At 33.6% G+C, this 19,151-nt stretch overlaps 1 protein-coding gene across 1 annotated transcript in view; it reads right to left on the bottom strand.

Annotated features, from left to right (window-relative positions):
* Window positions 1-19,151, bottom strand: part of LOC115211754 — a 749,350-nt gene that overhangs the window by 5,842 nt on the left and 724,357 nt on the right. The window contains exons 22-24 of the mRNA XM_036503111.1: window positions 15,016-15,036; window positions 9,254-9,414; window positions 572-657 (exon numbers count right to left, since the gene is read on the bottom strand). Of these exons, the coding sequence (XP_036359004.1) occupies window positions 572-657; window positions 9,254-9,414; window positions 15,016-15,036 (268 nt within the window). The remainder of the gene's footprint in view (window positions 1-571; window positions 658-9,253; window positions 9,415-15,015; window positions 15,037-19,151) is intronic.

The raw sequence follows: 19,151 nt of genomic DNA, 5'->3' as shown, positions 1-19,151 counted from the left end.
TTCCATGACATAGCTGAAGGGTATTGAGGTTTGACTGTTGAATAAAGAGAAATTATTATTCCTAATTGATAACTACCGCCACTTTCTAAAGATTTGTATCAGAGCACTTCAGAATAGTTTCTAACTGGTCAATAGAAAGCGGAATTGAAAAAATTTATATAAAAGAAAACTAGACTTAACAGAAAGCAGTAGACATCATGTACATTTATGTTTGTGTGTATATATGGGAGAAAGCGAGTGACTGTGTGTATGAGTGGAATTGTATGTGTGCATATTTCTGTATGTAAATACATATATGTGACTGTATGAATGAGTGAAAGGAAAGAAAATATTTCCTTAACCCTTTGTTACTGTATTTCTGTTGAAATACATTATCTTTTTTTCAATTAATTTTAAAAAGAAACAAATTAACATGAAATTTTGCTGAGAGGTTTTAATTTAGATCCCTTTAAAACTGGGAGTTTGTGGTGTAGAACCAGGGGCAGTTTCAGGTGGATTAGTATTAAAAGGGTTTGAAGTAATTATGAATTTTCCCAGATTTCGTGTTTGAGAAAAATTATTTTATAATTACCTGAGATCCAAGTCATCTTTTTCTTTGGCTTTAAAATTATATAGAACAACATATACATCATCATTTTTCTTCTTCGAGCTTTTCAGCTAAAACAGTAAGAAAAAAGTAAACCACTTATAAGAAAAATAATGATTAAAACCCAATGATGCTCTGGGAAAAATAAGTATACAAACATAAATTTGGCTATGAATGATAATGAAGAACAACATTGTTTTAAAATGTACTGCTCTGAATATTTCTTACTAGAATATATAATTTTTTAAATCTTACATAAAGTTGGAAATAATGTAAATTTTATCGATTAAAAATCTTTAATCATTTGTCCAGGAGTAAAATTTGCAATTAAATTTATCCTCAATAGGAAATAATTTCATCCACCTAGAGACAAATACATTTTTCAATAAATGTAAACCTTGATGCTAATGAACCAATGAAACTGGTATTATGCATGCTCAAAGCTTAAGTTGGTGTCTTATTTATTATTCAAGAAGATTTAAATAACATATATAGAGATTTTTATGCAACCAAAACTGACAATGGAAATAGGAACATATTTCATGAATATACCAAAATTGATTCAAATTGCTTGGATGCTTCAGGTTGTCTATACTCTCTTTTGTGTTGGTTTGATATAAAGGAGATCTTTCTCTTCATACTCTTCCACGTTAAACTGAGTTATTATTAAAAATGGCTCCGAGTGTTTTTTTACTGTATGACAGTAAGAAATATTCAAGATGCTTCTTCAAGATTATTGTACAGAGATCTATAAGTGGTGAGGCTGTTTTTTTTTTATCAGTATATTCTTTCCAGTTCTCCTCCATTTTATCAGCCAAATTTCTGGCATGAATAGCATATACATAATTCAACATTATGACAGATATGTGGATCTTCCTGTATGAGACATAGGTGTTTTTAAATTTGTGTTTATTTAAAGACAATCGAATAAAAATCATTCAACTATGGTAATAGTTGAAAAATATTTTTAAGGCCACACTTTACTCGCAACATCTTTCTGAGCATGTCGCTAATTCAGTTCTTGACCAAATTGAAAACTGTTAACATTTTTGAAGAGGAGTGGTCCGTACTACATTTTGGCATTAAAAAAATTGAGATTTGGTCCAGTAGAAAAAAGTTTACATCAAAATTTGTAGCAATGTTCTCGGAGAGTAAGGAACACCACCAATCAAGTTTAGATCTAAATAACTTCCTTATTTTAAAAGCAAAATATATTTATCTTAGCTTCAATGATAGAAGAAAGCATGAAGAATTTCATACTTTGATCTCATGCAACAAAAATTTGTATCAAAAAAGTTGTGAGGTAAAATATCATGAAAAAATATAAGGCAAAAAATTGGATTTAAGTATAATTAACTTTTTTATTTTAAAATCAAACCATATTCTAATTAAGCTTAAAGGATAGAGCTCATTTCGAAAAATTTCATGGTATCAATCTCATGCAAGGAAGTTTTAAAAGAAAAATAGTTATGTGTGTTTGTTTCTCAAATTTGAGGGTGATAATATAGTTCTATACTTTTTTATGAATATAATTCTATAAGGTGACTTTTAATACACATCAGCGACATCATTGAGATAAGGAAAAAATTATCAATGACATCGCTAATTGACACATCTGACACATTAATTAGCATAATAGCATAGCCTGGAAAAAACATGGATTACATAGAAAAATGCAAGCATGAGAAATAATAATCTTAAGATTATAAATCTGGAAAAGTACAGGACAAGTTATTACACTTGGAAAAGTTCAGGACAAGATATTTCATATGCTAAAGTACAGAAAAAGAAAATTTTTACTTAAAATATTGCAGCTAAGGATAAAATTTGAATATTAAAAATCATTTGATTTTAATTTACAAAGTAACATTATAATTAAAAAAAGGCACCATCATTTTGTTAAAATATTGACACACTAGAATACTTAAAAATGAGAGCCAGAAGTACCAATATAGCTAAAGTTTTATGCAAAGTGGAATAGTATATATGGTAGGCAAATTCATTATGTAAAAAATAGGTATTGGGTCAAGACTAAAAATGTGAAGACTTGGCAATAACTCAAGCAAATTTTACTGTGAATTTGTTGTTATAGGTAGATTTTACTGTAATATATAATTTTTGTATTATTCTGTTTATTGTACTGACTAATTATGTACTACTATTATTTTTTATACCCAATTTTCAAATTTCTAATTATTAATTAATAATTAAAAAAATGATTTTTTTAAAGTGCAAAAAATATTTTGAGTTATTTTTTTATTTTTGATAGAAGAAACAAGTTATAACAAATAGAAGTAATAACTTGTAATAAAATTTTTAGTTTTAATAAAAGCTAATATTTTCTAAATCTAAATATTTAATTTGAAATTTTATCCTTAGCTGCAATATTTTAGGTAAACATTTTCTTGTTCTGTACTTTACCAGATGTAACAACTTGTCCTAAACTTTTCCAAGTGTAATAACTTGCCCTGTACTTTTCCAGATTTATAATCTTAAGAATAGGTATAGGAGTGACTGTGTGGTAAGTAGCTTGCTTACGGACCACATGGTTCCGGATTCAGTCCTACTGCATGGCACCTCAGGCAAGTGTCTTCTACTATAGCCTCGGGCTGACTATAACCTTGTGAGTGGATTTGGTAGATGGAAACTGAAAGAAGCCCGTCATATATATGTATGTATGTGTATATGTTTGTGTGTCTATGTTTGTCCTCCCAACATCGCTTGACAACCGATGCTGGTGTGTTTACATCCCTGTAACTTAGCAGTTCGGCAAAAGAGACCTATAGAATAAGTACTAGGCTTACAAAGAATAAGCCCTGAGGTCAATTTGCTCAACTAAAAAAAAGGCGGTGCTCCATCATGGCCACAGTCAAATGACTGAAACAAGTAAAAGAGTAAAAGAATATTATTTCTCTTGTTTGCATTTTCCCATGTAATATAAACAATTCTGTACATATGGTGCATGTGGAAGGTTACAGAGGAGCACAGAAAGCAGCATTTGCAGGGGTTTTTTTTTTGCTCCTTCTCGAGCCATGCCTGGCTCATAAGGGCCGGTTTCTCGGTTTCCTTGGCGTATAGGTTCCCCGCCTGGACGGGACGCCGGTCCGTCGCAGGTGAGCTGCAAGATGCAGGAGGAAAGAGTAAGAGAAAGTTGTGGTGAAAGAGTCAGCAGAAGTTCGCCATTACCTTCTGCCGGAGAGGAAAGTTAAGTCATAGTTAGTTTAGATGTGATACAAAATAGAGTGAGGTGGAGGAAAGAAAACATATGCAAGATATGTTATTCCACCTCACTCTCTATTTTGTATCACATCTAAACTAACTATGACTTAAATTTCCTCTAACAATGAAGGGATATTATTAATTAATATCCTAGAAACAGCTGTAAGATCTTCTATCTATAAATGCTCTAATATCTATAAAGCCTTGATTTTTTATCTTATTACGCAAAAAATTATTATATGCACATGCTGACATGGAACCAACGTTGAACCCTTTATTCGTAATATTACCAAATCTGGAATTTAACTATGGTCTGTCTATAGCACTAATTCAGCATTACCTGACACCTTTGGGTCTCAATGACACCATTATCTCTTATAACCTCAACTTCTCGCTATATATATATATATATATTATATATATATATATATATATATGTGAGTGTGTATGTGTATACACGCACATGTTTCACATGTATCTGATGAGCTTCCAAATAGTCTCCATTTACAAGTTTCACTCGAAATCTAATGCTCAGCTGAAGTTATGCTAGATGATTCTTGCCCAAAGTGATATGCAATGAAATCAAAACTAGAAGAACACAACCGTTTGCAGTTGAATCGAAAAGTCTCCTTTCAACTTTTGCTACTTAATCTTTGTGTATGTGTAAATGTGTACTTAAAAACATATACACATAAAGATGCTTATGTTTGATAAAATGCAAACTGTAGCATCTACACTCTAATATGTTAGACTGTAAAAGGCAGCAATAACCAGCAAATGAAAGATGTATTTGGTTGGATGTAAAAAACTTACAATTTTACTCTTTTCAATCATTTGACTGATGCCATGCTGGAGCACTGCCTTTAGTCGAGCAAATCAACCCTAGGACTTATTCTTTGTAAGCTTAGTACTTATTCTATCGGTCTCTTTTGCCAAACCGCTAAGTTACAGTGACGTAAACACACCAGCATCGGTTATCAAGTGATGATGGGAGGACAAACAGACACACAAACATATGCACATACATATACATAAATATATATGTATACGATGGGCTTCTTTCAGTTTTTAGTTGAGCAAATTGACCTCAGGGTTTATTCTTTGTAAGCCTAGTACTTATTCTATAGGTCTCTTTTGCCAAACTGCTAAGTTACAGGGACGTAAACACACCAGCATCGGTTGTCAAGCGATGTTGGGGGGACAAACACAGACACACAAACATATACACATACATACATATATATGACGGGCTTCTTTCAGTTTCCGTCTACCAAATCCACTCACAAGGTTATAGTCAGCCCGAGGCTATAGTAGAAGACACTTGCCCAAGGTGCCACACAGTGGGACTGAACTCAGAACTCAGAACTCAGAACCATGTGGTTGGTTAGCAAGCTACTTACCACACAGCCACTCCTACACCTGGCCAAATTTCAAGAATTTCACTGGATACTACTCACACAATGAATGAAAATTACTTGAAAGCATAAACTAACGGATCAACCAATGAAAATAAACTTTTAATTTTCTTTGAAGAAGAAAACTGAACAAAACAGCAATTTTCCTCTCAACTTGAATTATTATGGTTCTATTATAAAGAGCTGTGCAATAGCAAAATTGATACAGAGTCGAGCAAAATGCATAGTGCTATGTACTTATCCGTCTCTTTTATCCTTATCCAAACTTTTTAATCCTTCTTAGTTTGATAAAAAGATGACTAGATAAATGGACTGACATAATTGACTATAATTTTCTCCAAATTTTATGGCCTTGTGCCAATCTTAAGACACTTTTATTACTCAGTCTGTTAAAATAAGGTTTTGTATGATAGCTTCCCACACTAGCCTTATATTTAAGATAAATAAGTAATTACACTGAACTTTATTTAACAAAAATTTTATGTGGAATAGAATTTATTGACTTTTCAATACTTGCCTGAACAAAAGACTTTGAAATAAGCAGTTACTACATAGCTGTCTTCAGTATTGTATTTTCCTCATCATGACTGATGATAAAGCAAGTCTGAGATTTTCATACGTTAATTAAACAGCTACTAGTGACTTTTATTATCTATGTCAGATTATCAAATAGCTGGAAGTCACAACACAAAGCATTCTCGTCAATGATTCTTATCAGAAATTTTATGTGAAATGTATTAGCCTAACTTTCACTCTTTCAAATTTCTCTAGTCTGATGCAAGCATGCCTTTGTGGCTAAGAATAATAATAAGCTTAAATTGGAACTAATTTTTGGAATCTAGATGTAGTCTTGAGACCGTACTACTAACATGTCATAGGAAGCCATTAGTATGTATTTGGATAAGCTCAGAAGAAATGGGATTGTTAAGTGGATCTTAGAAGAGCAATACACTGAATGGTGAGCTAGGAAATTGCTCTTTATTAATTGGAAAACTATTAATTAATGATACTGTGTCAGTAATTGTAACTTTAAAAGCCTCCATTTGTCATTTTATAAGGGATCCATTTTACAAATACTTTATTTCAACATCAAGTAAATAGAAGATTAACATCAAAGACGTGGTGCATAATTAATTGCATACTGCTTGAGTTTTCGTGCAGATTCTTCCTTGATACAAAGATGTCAGCATAAATATCTTGCAACAAGAGCACTTCTAACCACTTGAACAGAGTCTTGGAAGTCAGTTTAAAATAAACCTTTGACTCTGGAGGAAAAGAATGCTTCTCATACACAGAACTCTTTCTATAATGCAAGCCCGATCAACCTAACTGTATCTATTCCATACCTTTGAGTAGTTTGTGATCCACTTTGTAATTAGTAAGCTGGTATTAGATTTCCTTTATGGTATGTGCTCACACACGCACACACACACACAACTATGTACAACAGTCACAAATGTTTTCTCTCTCTCACACACATCATCATCATCGTTTAACGTCCGCTTTCCATGCTAGCATGGGTTGGACGATTTGACTGAGGGCTGGCAACCAGATGGCTGCACCAGACTCCAATCTTGATCTGGCAGAGTTTCTACAGCTGGATGCCCTTCCTAACGCCAACCACTCCGAGAGTGTAGTGGGTGCTTTTACATACATCAGCCAAACAAAACTGGTGCTAACTGTTAAATTTGAATACACTTCTACAAAATAAGACTTGATATGTTTCAAAGATGCACTTGTTTGACAAGTGATTTGATCTGAAACTGTTGAAACTAAAAGAATTACAGTGTGGAAGACCACACATTAACCATTTAGAAACACACAAAAACTATTAACTTCACTGAACCATTTATTATTTGGTGTTAAATTTTTTACTGCATTAACTGCAGCCTCATCACTGCCATTAATAATTTTTGAATACGCTTTACTCTTAAGTCGAACAAATCGACCCCAGGACTTATTCTTTGTAAGCCTAGTACTTATTCTATCGGTGACTTTTGCTGAACTGCTAAGTTACGGGGACATAAACGCACCGACAGCAGTCATCAAGCGATTATGGGGGGTGACAAATACAGACACACAAACATATACATGCATATATATATATATATATATATATATACATACGACAGGTTTCTTTCTGTTTTGTCTACGAAATCCACTCACAAGGCTTTGGTCAGCCTGTGACTATAGCAGAAGACACTTGCCCAAGGTGCCACGCAGTGGGACTGAATCTAGAACCATGTGGTTTGTAAGTAAGCTACTTACCACACAGCCACTCCTGCATGGCTAAGTTTTGCTTCCTACACTGTAATTGTTTGTTTATCTTATAAAGTTATGCCACAAAACTATTACAGAGGAGTCATAGTGATAGCTTCTATGCAGTTGCTAAACCTGCTAAAAATAGTAGCTAAATCTTATTCAAATCATACCCTAACATCTTAGATAATATTTCGAGTTTTTTAATGTATATTTAACACTATTGTCAATGTAGATAATGTATCTTATTGAAGTGTATTTTTAATTCATTTAATCTTTCTAAAAATAAAAACGGTCATGGCAAGAAACAGGAATACATAATCTCTGTGCAAGGCTGTATAGAAAGAATATTAAGTGAGTTGAATAAGTTCTTGTGCCATGATGACAAATGAATTCTACTGTTTTCGGAGAAAAGTTTTGTAAATTTCATTGACTGATATTCTCCATTAATACTTTCCTTGATGTTTTGCTTATTTTCTTTTGTTTTTATTTGTCGCCTGTGCTTGATATGTAGATGAGATATTAAACATGTCAATAAAAGAAGAAAAATAAAAAGTGAGCAAAGAAGAGAAAGAAAAGTTCAATTTCTGCTGCCAGTAAACTTAAGAAAATGGTATTTTTTCCACAATTGTTCTGATAATTCACAAGAGCTGTTATATTGCTATCAATAACCTTAAAGAAAAGTACATCAAACTTGACCGTTCTTATAAACTGAAGAGCTCTCACGGCTATATTTATAGCTTTATTAATTCTGAAGTTGTTAACATTTTTGCCATTCATCATTGAGATGGGTTTGACATGATTAAATAACTATTTAAAGCTGTCTTCAGTTCAATTTTTATAGCACCTTCCATGTATTTTACTAGATTGCTAACTTGAATCAGCTGAGCAGGATTGTAGCTAGAATTTTCTCAGCAAGTGACTAAAATAAGATTTCTCCTTAAACAGATTGGTTTTCTTCTTTTGTTGTGATAATGTTGATTGTATCTCTGTGACCAGCTAGTCTCTCTTCCTGCATCCAGATCAGCAGAAACAGTTCACAAGGCTTTGTTGTTTGTGTGTGTTTTTTAAGTTTATAGGTGCAGGAGTGGCTGTGCGGTAAGTAGCTTGCTTACCGACCACATGGTTCCGGGTTCATTCCTACTGCATGGCACCTTGGGCAAGTGTCTTCTACTATAGCCTCGGGCCGACCAAAGCCGTGTGAGTGGATTTAGACGGAAACTGAAAGAAGCCCATCGTATATATGTATGTGTATATATATATATATATATATATATATATATATATATTTGTGTGTGTGTGTGTGTGTGTATATGTTTTTGTATCTGTTTTTGTCCCCCCAACATCGCTTGACAACTGATGGTGGTATGTTTACGTCCCCGTAACTTAGAGGTTTGGCAAAAGAGACCGATAGAATAAGTCCTGGGGTTGATTTACTCGACTAAAAGGCTGTGCTCCAGTATGGCCGCAATCAAATGACTGAAACAAGTATATCCTGTTGGATCAGAGTGTTTTTTTTTTTATTTTTAGAGAATGAATTATTCTTTTAGTTTCTTCAATATCAAGTGATGTGGCTATGTTGTTCATTATTATGGTGCATGAAACAATTGTTAAATCTGGTGGACAATCATACTTGACTCTGAGGGATTGCCAACGATGATAATTAATTAAATATATAAATATGTGTACACACACGTATTTTTTTTGACACCATATTTATAAATGACAAAGCAAATGATAGAAATAAAAATCTGATTCAGAGAATTTCACTTACTTGTGACAAGTTTGGGTTTGAACTAACTGGTGATGGATTCGAGTAGAGGGAAAAACTTGATGCCCCGGATTTTGACTCATCAATTTCCAAGGAACTTGATCGGCCTCCTAGCTTATGACGAATGAATGCAGAACTTCTTTGAGCAGGATCTAACGGTTGTACTAGAAAAAAAAAATGCTTAAAATTAGTGCGTAACTTATCTAATTTGTACGAAATGCTATGACTAAATATGGATTTTCAGAAGGTATTACAGAAGTCCAATCTTGATGCGTTTTGCTTTAGTTGAAGTTTGTCAATGAAGTGCAACCTTTTTGTAACTAGTTGGAATGGTAGTGATACAGAAAATTGTTAATTTGTTGATATAAAGCAGGAGAAACATTGTACCTTGATAAGTTATAGAAAACTGTCCCCCTAAGGCAGAAATGTATCTGAAGTTGTCTTTTATAAAATGAAAATAATATTAACTAGCTCATGTTCTTTTTTTTTTCATCATGTGCTCAAATATACTTTAGTTGTAATCATTGAATATATTTTTGGTTAAATAAATGACAGGTAAGTGTTATCCAATGTAACCATTAACTATTGCATGCATTTCAGAAATGAAAATATTTTGTTTCGTTTTTGGATTTGGTTTGCAAGATTCTTTATATGAGTTTGTGTGTTGAAGCATATTCTGTTGTGTCTGGGGAGAGTCATTTTCTTTTTGTGCCTTATAATGTAAACACACTCACCGGTAAAATTTCCACTTATTTCTTATTATTTTCCTAAAATTTTCGTTGTGTCTTGCAACCTTGTCAATACTCTTGACTCAAGACTATTGAAAAGGTTGTAACGAAAATTTTAGGAAAATAATAATAAGGAAGAAGTGGCAATTTTACTGGTGAGTGTGTTAAATTATAAGGCACAAAAAGAAAATATCTCTCACCAGACACAACAAAATATTTTGTATTTTGTAAAAATAACCCCTGCCCATAGAGAAAAAAAAAAATCAGGTTTGTTGTAATTTATATATCATAGACCATTTCCACTTCCTGGCTTGTTATCTCTTCTAATTTCTTATAAACTAAAGTAGTAGTTTTTGTTTTGAGCATCTACTATAAAACTGTCATTTCAACGCAACTGTCTCTTCTCATTACTGACAATGTGGTATCCATTCTCGTCAGAACTCTGCAAACATCTATCCAACTCATGTTTTTCTAAAAACAATATTAACTTACACATGTCCAAACTAAACATTCATCACAAAAAATATTATATAAACATTCTACTCCTCCAGTTCATTGTTTGTGAAAAAGAGCTTACTAATCAAGTTTCTTGAGTATAATCTAACATTTTGGCAACAGAAGCAGATACTAACATATATTTTCAAATATAAGAATAGGCCTTTACAGTGGTTTATAAATCACTGCAGGGTGGGGATCTGAATGTTTATTATGATTCCACCCCTACACCAAACGAATTGCCCAACATGTCCTCATACTTCCTGTTATGAGACTATTAACCCTTTTGTTACCTTATTTATTTTGAGATGCTCTGTGTTTCTTTTGATTACTTTAAACAAAACAAAGAATTTAATAAAATAACTTAGTCATCATTCAGCTAGTATTAAGAACATAAATTGTGACTAAGCTTTAGTAGAAGATTTTAATTCAAAAACTTATGAAAACAAGACATTTGTACTACAGAGCCAGAGCCAGTTTCAGCCAGGTTGGTTAACGAAAGGGTTAACAATCATCATTATCATCAGTCCTGTTAAGTGCCCATATGATTCCAAATCATAAGGATTTTATCATGTAGAGGGCATCATAGGAAACAATAATAGGATTCACATGCCATATCTCAGACTTTGGTTTCCAAATCCACAAGGGATATAGAGGGCTCCTGATAAGAACCCTTCTTATTGAGTGACTATTAATATTGGTTTCATGTTTTGGTGCAAGGCCAGCAATTTTGGGGGAGGGATAAGGGCTCAGCTGATCTTTATTATATTGACCCAGAAAGGATGAAAGATAAAACCAACCTCAGCAGAATTTGAACTCAGAACATTAAGATAGACAAAATGTTGTCAAGCATTTTGCCTGGCATGCTAACAATTCTGCCAGCTCACTATCTAACTGTCTGTTAATATTAAGAAATTAAAATATTTTAGTTCTGAAAAGAAGATTAATATACTCCATAAGCTGAGGATATGAATAAAAAAGAAATAGCAAATTACTTCTGTTGGAGAAGGGATGCTCTATTTATGAATTATATATATATATATATATATCAGAAGAGAAGAAATTAAATTAAATTATAGGTGCAGGAGTGGCTGTGTGGTAAGTAGCTTGCTTACCAACCACATGGTTCAGGGTTCAGTCCCACTGCGTGGCACCTTGGGCAAGTGTCTTCTACTATAGCCTTGGGCCGACCAAAGCCTTGTGAGTGGATTTGGTAGACAGAAACTGAAAGAAGCCCGTCGTATATATATATATATATGTGTGTGTATGTTTTTATGTCTGTGTTTGTCCTCCCAGCATCTGTGTTTGACTCCCCCAATATTGTTTGACAACCGATGGTGGTGTGTTTACATCCCTGTAACTTAGCGGTTCGGCAAAAGAGACCGATAGAATAAGTACTAGGCTGCCAAAGAATAAGTCCTGGGGTTGATTTGCTCGACTAAAGGTGGTGCTCTGGCATGGACACAGTCAAATGACTGAAACAACTAAAAGAGTACTGACGAACAGGATGGACCAGCCAGAAAGTAGACTGTTCTGATGGATATTACAAAAGGAAGTAATTTTTCTCTTTTGCCTTATCTGTCTTGCAGTTGCTTCACTCTTCTAACTTATACCAGTTATGCATTCTAAGTTATTTTTTCTTCATTTATTACAGCACCATAAATTCAACTTTGAATGGACTTTTCCTCTTACCTAATCCTTTTACCTCTTACCTAATCATCTTACTTCTTACCAAGTCCCACCAAGATGTGTGTTAAGTTGAATGAGTTTGTTAGTCCATTTCAAGTATAGTTGTGTTGACTTTTACCATAACTTGTTTATGGCAAATTTAAATTTACACAAACTACCATTTATAGTCTACATCACCTACTTTTTTACACATTATTTAAAAGAACATTTCTGTAAACCACATATCGATATATTGCTTTATAATGTCTTGGAATCGTGTTGCTTGTGTATTACTGCAATAATTATCTCACCAATTAGATTGGATAGGTCTAAATATATTGGTGAAAATTTAGGAGAAAGAATTGTGCATATGCAAATACAATAATCATCATCATCATCATCACTGAATATCTGTTTTCTATGCTGTCATGGGTTGGATGGCTTGACAAGATCAGGTGAGCCATAGGGCTGCTCCAAGACTCAATATCAACTTTAGTATAGTTTCTAAGGCTTGATGTCCTTCCTAATGCCAACAAAATTACAGTGTGTGTTGCATGCATTTTTTCATGCGACTATCACTAGTGAGGTTGTCAAGTAACTTGCAAGACAGGAAAAAGCCCCTAATACAGCTAAAGTTTTAATGTGTTATACAGCCCCAAGTAAGCTCTGAACAATCAGACCTATGGCACACAACTAGTTGGCTAAATGACCAGATTTGAGCCATGATCTGCTCTAGATATATCACACTCTGCCTAACTGAGAACTACACTGCACACATGACTTGCAAAAGCTATTTCCATAGGGTGCAGTGTGACAACCATGATATATTATATTCTCTTTATTATTCAGGTTATTCCTGTACACCAACACAGATTGAACAGAACTATGATAAATGGAATTCCAGATGTGACCAACTTCTCTCTTTCAGAGGTATGTAAGAATACAATATTTAGTATGTCTTGTACTTGTGTAAGTTAGCAGAGTGTGATTGAAGGAAATCTAGCTGCTATTTTTAGCAGGTTGAGTATACTGTTGATGACCATATGGCAGCAGGTATTGTAGACCAGCCAGAGCATGACAGTTGCTGTTCCTCACTCCTTATCATTGGTAGTATACATCACAGTATAGCATTGGAAGCTATTAGTAGTTTTTGTATGTACACATTATTTAATTTTTTACTGAACTGATTAGGAAAGAAAGTATTTTAAGGTTACTATCTGAGTAAGTTCTCAGGTGTTGTTGAAATGTCTGTTTGTTTAGGGGTGATTGTATACGTAAATATGTCATCAAACTGAAAAATGTTTTGACCTTCACCAGATTAGATGCACAGTATGTTATATAAGTTTGAAAAAGTACTTCACTATTCAAGCATGAAATTTGAAATAGCTTATGTATAATTCTTGTATTCATTAAATGTGATATATATACATATGAAATGATTGAGCAATCATTATCTCAATGAGTGAAATGATGCTATCAGTTTAACTTATTCTGAAGATGCTATTTGCTATCTATATTCTAATATTATACACATGAATATGAAATTGTATGTTTACTTGGTAGCAATATTTTTAGTAAGAATCAATATATCAAAAGTCTCAGTTTTTTTTAGTATTGATATATTAAATTCATGTGTTTTGACATTTCAAATAATTTTAAAAAATTTCAGTAGATATTAAAAACTGTAACTAGCAGATCAATCATCTAAAACTAATGATCAACATGAAATCTATTTGATTTTTGACAAATATATATATATATATATATATATATATTTTTTTTTTCTTACTGTTTGCTGTGAATGCTTGTCAGTTTATATTGTATGCTATAAATAACGATTTCATCTAGCAATTCTAACTGCAATTTAATTGGTAACAAATATGTGGGAAGTTAGTTGTCAACAGTTAAGTATTTTAAACTACACAACTAAAATACAATCTGAAGCATAGCATTTCAAATAATCACCACTGTTGCTGTTGCTACCACCTTCAATTTGAAGCTTGTTTTTTCCGTATGTTTTTATTTATATTTTCACCTGTGAGTATTTGATACACATGTAATTTCAGGATAGTTAAATACATGAAACACTTGACACCCAGAGAGAAGGTTGATTTGATCTAATTTTTCAAACATTGATTTCTTTATGGAACTAATAAACTTCCCTTAGTCCTAAACACCAAGTACCATCTCTTTCTTAGATTCCCTCCTATCTGTTTACTAACACTTCGTTAAATACATCGTGCCATGAATTCTCATTCCATTTAAATGCTACATGAGTTTCATCTTATGTAGTCTGTTAATATTGTCTCTATTAATTTACAGCCTAGGGAGGTATTAGAAAGTAGGCAATTGATTTTGCATTCCAAAGTTCATGTTTGATAGAATCAATTGTTTGTTTCCACATTACCTGGTGACATTATATAATGAAAGTATAATAGAATAAAAACTAATATTGTTGAAGGGGAAATAATATCTGCCTTGTGATAGAGAGGTAGAGAAATAAATGTACCTTCTGACTGTTGGTAATCATTATCTGATTGCAATGCAGGAAATAAATCTAAGACTGCACTTTAAATCTATTGCTTGATGAGGAATTTGTTGCAATGTGGGATTTATTAATACCTCTTTTGTCTCCACAATCTTTTGAATACTAATTCTCATTTTGAATTCCTAAGAGATACTTTTCAGATCATTCATAGGAATTACTATTGAGTGCTGCTGGGAAATAGTTTGAAGCACTTCATAAAATTTGGCTAACACACACTACACAATTTTCAAGGCACTACAACAGCTGCTCTGCTATTGAATTGTATAGTGTATATAAACAATTGTATTATAGAAAAGGAGTTTTGAATTAAATAATTTGTTACTTACATCGAAATCCAGCATGATGAACTGTAATGTTTATCCAATGGTGAGAATGCAATAATTTTAGAAAGTGAAGAAAGCAGTAAAATATTAGTTTGTAAAAATAAAAGAAAAATTTGAAAAAGCGTAGAAAGTTTGTCAAGACTTTTAGAGGAGTTGGTTGACAATTAATTTGATGAAGAGAGGCTTCTTGTACTGAAAAAAAGTAGGAAGAGGACTCTAACCAGAATAATATTTTAGGAAGACAAACTATACTTGAAGATAAATCTCTATATATAAAGCTGAAGTTGTCTGTGTATGGCAGGTTTGGTAGCCTTCAACTAACACTATCTCCTCCAAGATCCTGAGGAGCAAGTTGACCAAAATTAAGAGGATGATAGAAGAAGGCTTGCTCTTCCTTCCATAGAAGAAAAAATTCAAATCAGATCATGTTAACATCCAAAAATTATTTACATCAAAAAGGTGCTTTTTTTCTATGAAAATCCCTTTTTTTTTTACGATTTTTTGACTGCTGTGTCACCATTTATCGGTGTATTTCAACCAGAAAAATGTTCACTTAAAGAGAATAACAAGCTACATATTACAAAACTTTTACTTTTCAAAAATTCCAATTCTAAAGGGTCGAAACAAACCCGAGCAACGTCAGGTGATACTGCTAGTATAATGATAAAGTTAAATGTTAAATTGGGTTGCTGGTCTTCTTGCTTGAGCAGACTGATGATGATCAGAAAACTGAACATATTCCTGTATATTACAAATATCTATATATAAATATATATTACTGACTGACTGAATAATTAAGATTCAATATGTAATGTCTTAATTATTGATGAGTTATTAATGAAGCATTGACCACAAATTTTTCATTCAATGTTTTGGGAAAAAGAAAAAAATATTTTTTATTTCCTGAAGTCATATTGTTTTTATATCAAAAAATAAATTCCAATTAATCCATGAAAATAAATATTTGAAAGGCTTTTGTTGTCAATTTTCTTTTGATATACAACGATGTGGTTGCTTGTATTTTCCTCTAGGTTCAGCCTTGGTTCAGTAGACATTTAATAAGAGATGCTCCATCTGGGCCGTATATCTTTTATCCAGATATACATTACTCAACGTGCTTTCATTTTTAAGGAAGTTCAGTGTAATGTGGGAGGGATCGACTGCTAGTTCTAGCAGATAAAGTAACTATGTAGTAGCTTTCTCTTTGATTTTCAAGCAGGTATGGCTACGAGGCAGCCTGTGATATACATTGATGTTTAAAATGATTTTTGATGATCCTTTTAGCTATGGACTAAAAGGACTAGGTACAATGTATGAACAATGACTAAAATTAAAAAAGAACTTTGGTAAAAACAGAAGGTAAAAGTAATTCAGAACATTCAGCAGTTGAAGAATGCAAATACTGCTTGACTGTGGTTTGATTCATATAACTTGGGGAGTTACACTTTTACTTGTTTCAGTCATTTGACTGTGGCCATGCTGGAGCACCACCTTTAGTCGAACAAATCGGCCCCAGGACTTATTCTTTGTAAGCCTAGTACTTATTCTATCGGTATCTTTTTGCCGAACCACTAAGTTACGGGGACGTAAACACACCACCATCTGTTGTCAAGCGATGTTGCAGGGACAAACACAGACACACAAACATATACACACACACACACATATATATATATATATATATATATATATATATGACGGGCTTCTTTCAGTTTCTGTCTACCAAATCCACTCACAAGGCTTTGGTCGGCCCGAGGCTACAGTAGAAGACACTTGCCCAAGGCGCCACGCAGTGGGACTGAACCTGAAACCATGTGGTTGGTAAGCAAGCTACTTACCACACAGCCACTCCTCTGCCTATGAGAGCATTTTGCTACAAAGATATAGCTAATTCCAAATTGAGTCTCAAAATTGTCAGGAGATTCTCTATATATACTCTCAATATTGGTAGAAATATATCTTTAATTCCTTTTGAACTTGGAATTTATTTTAGAAATACTTGAATGTATTGACAGTACTATGGTCGAATATTAAAACTTTGATTTTTGTTGTTTTTGAAAAATATTAAATCACTCATTCGATTTCTTTCATAAAGAAATTTATAGAACTAAAAAGCTCATTACACTGATCACTTACATGTATTCTTAAACATTGATATAAAACAGAATGATTAGCTTATAAGTCATTTGTTTTCTTTTCCTTTGAAATTGTAAAGTATACTAGCTACTAAGGGTGGGTGTTACTGTAGCTTTTAGCCCAGGAGATTATTGTCTTCAGCTGGCTTTAGGCACACTTTCTGTGCCCTTGTGGTATTTGCAAAGGGAGGTCATCCCTCTCTCATCAACCTAAGTGATACGCACGGACTGCAGTTTCTAGGTATTTGCCTGTCTTCGGCGTATGGCAATCACCAGTTTTCGATGAAGGGAGACCATTTGCAAATACTTATTTATTGTTTTTCTAGTAACTTCCATCACTGATTTCGAAAAACTGTCTGCAAGCAATAACAAATCTCTGAACAAGATGTAAACAGTAACTGCTCGACAACGTAAAGTATACTAGCCATCTCAATATGGCTAACCACTAAGGGTGAGATGGCTAGTATACTTTACGTTGTCGAGCAGTTACTGTTTACATCTCGTTCAGAGATTTATTATTCCTTTGAAATTATTATATTAGAAATATTATCATCCATTTGTCTTATCATGTTCATTTGTATGCACTCATGTAAAATGCTTATAATTAAGGGCAATGAAATACTAGAAAAACTATATTTTGATTCAAGCGATGCAATGGCAGTCGAATGGGTGCATTGCTGCTGGCAGTATTTAAATTGGTTGATTTTCTTGTTAATTCTTTTTATTTTTCTGATAATTGCTCTTCTATCTCTAGGGATTCTGCACTTAGATTTGTATACTGATCTTAATGGAGTATGTTTTGCGCATATATTTGTAACAGAATCTACAAATGTCTGTCATAATGTGTTTATGTTGGAGGGTGTGTGTGCATGCGTGAAGGCCCAGTCAACTTGTGAAAGATCATGATTGATCGCATCCCATTCTGAGTTATGAAGATCCATAGTGTCAAATGGATGGACTGGAGAGATGTCACTGGATTTGATCTTTGGGTGGTAGAATCTCAGATCGCAGAGAACCATGTCATGGTCTGAGAGTAGTGGTGTTTTTTCCATTGCAATATTGAGGATAGTGTCAGTATGGTTACTGAATACTAGATCCAAGATGTTTTTGTGACACCTTGTTGGTTCGCGAACAAGTTGGGTCAAGAAAAACTCATCTATGAAATCAAAAAGCAATTCGATTGCTTCCTTATCAGGGGTTGAGGTGGAAAAACCTGGTTTCAAGCTGTTTGTGGACCAATCAACACTGGGAAAGTTGAAGTCCCCTATCCTTAATATGTTGTCAGCATGACACTGATGGATGAAATGCTTAATACTGTTGAGGCATTCCTTGAAGTGTAGAAAAGGAGTTAGAGGTGGCCAATAGAGCCCAACTACTATTAAATTGTTGGTTTTACTATACACAGAAGCTACTTCACAGTGGCCATTGGTAGAAACGTCCATTGCTTCAGCTGAAAAAGAATCGTGCATGAAAATGGCGGTCCCACCCTTTCTTCTGCTGACATGATCTGCACAGATGGCTGTAAAATTCTTCACTCTTGCATCAGCTTCCAAGTGGAGGTTATTGAGATGGGTCTCTGTGAGGACGTAAAAAGGGATATGGTGTGGATAGTCATTAACGCAGTCCTCAATAAATTGGATCTTCCATTTTTGGGCATTGGTGGAAGGGCTGATGCTTTGTGCATTGAGCAAAAATGTTGAGGCGATAGTGGTGACTGATTTTGACTGTTTTGGTGATTTGCTTGTTAATGACAGCAATGGGAGTTTGTGCAATAGGGTAGCGGCAAAGAGGGGTATTGTGTGATGGCTAGAATGTTCTTTTGTAGCTCTTTTGCAAGATTCATTATGGCTAAAAAAGAATATTCTGTTTGGAGAAATGGAAATGTTTGTGGTTGTGGGTTCTGTATTGGTTAGGGATCCTGTTTATATTTATATTTGTGACGAGTTCCCAGGAGACAGGTAAATGGACAATTATGCAGTAGACATAATCTGTTACACTGGGAAT

The sequence above is a fragment of the Octopus sinensis genome, linkage group LG5 (genome assembly GCF_006345805.1).
Source record: "Octopus sinensis linkage group LG5, ASM634580v1, whole genome shotgun sequence".
NCBI lineage: Eukaryota > Metazoa > Mollusca > Cephalopoda > Octopoda > Octopodidae > Octopus > Octopus sinensis.
This window is presented reverse-complemented; position numbering and strand designations above follow the sequence as displayed.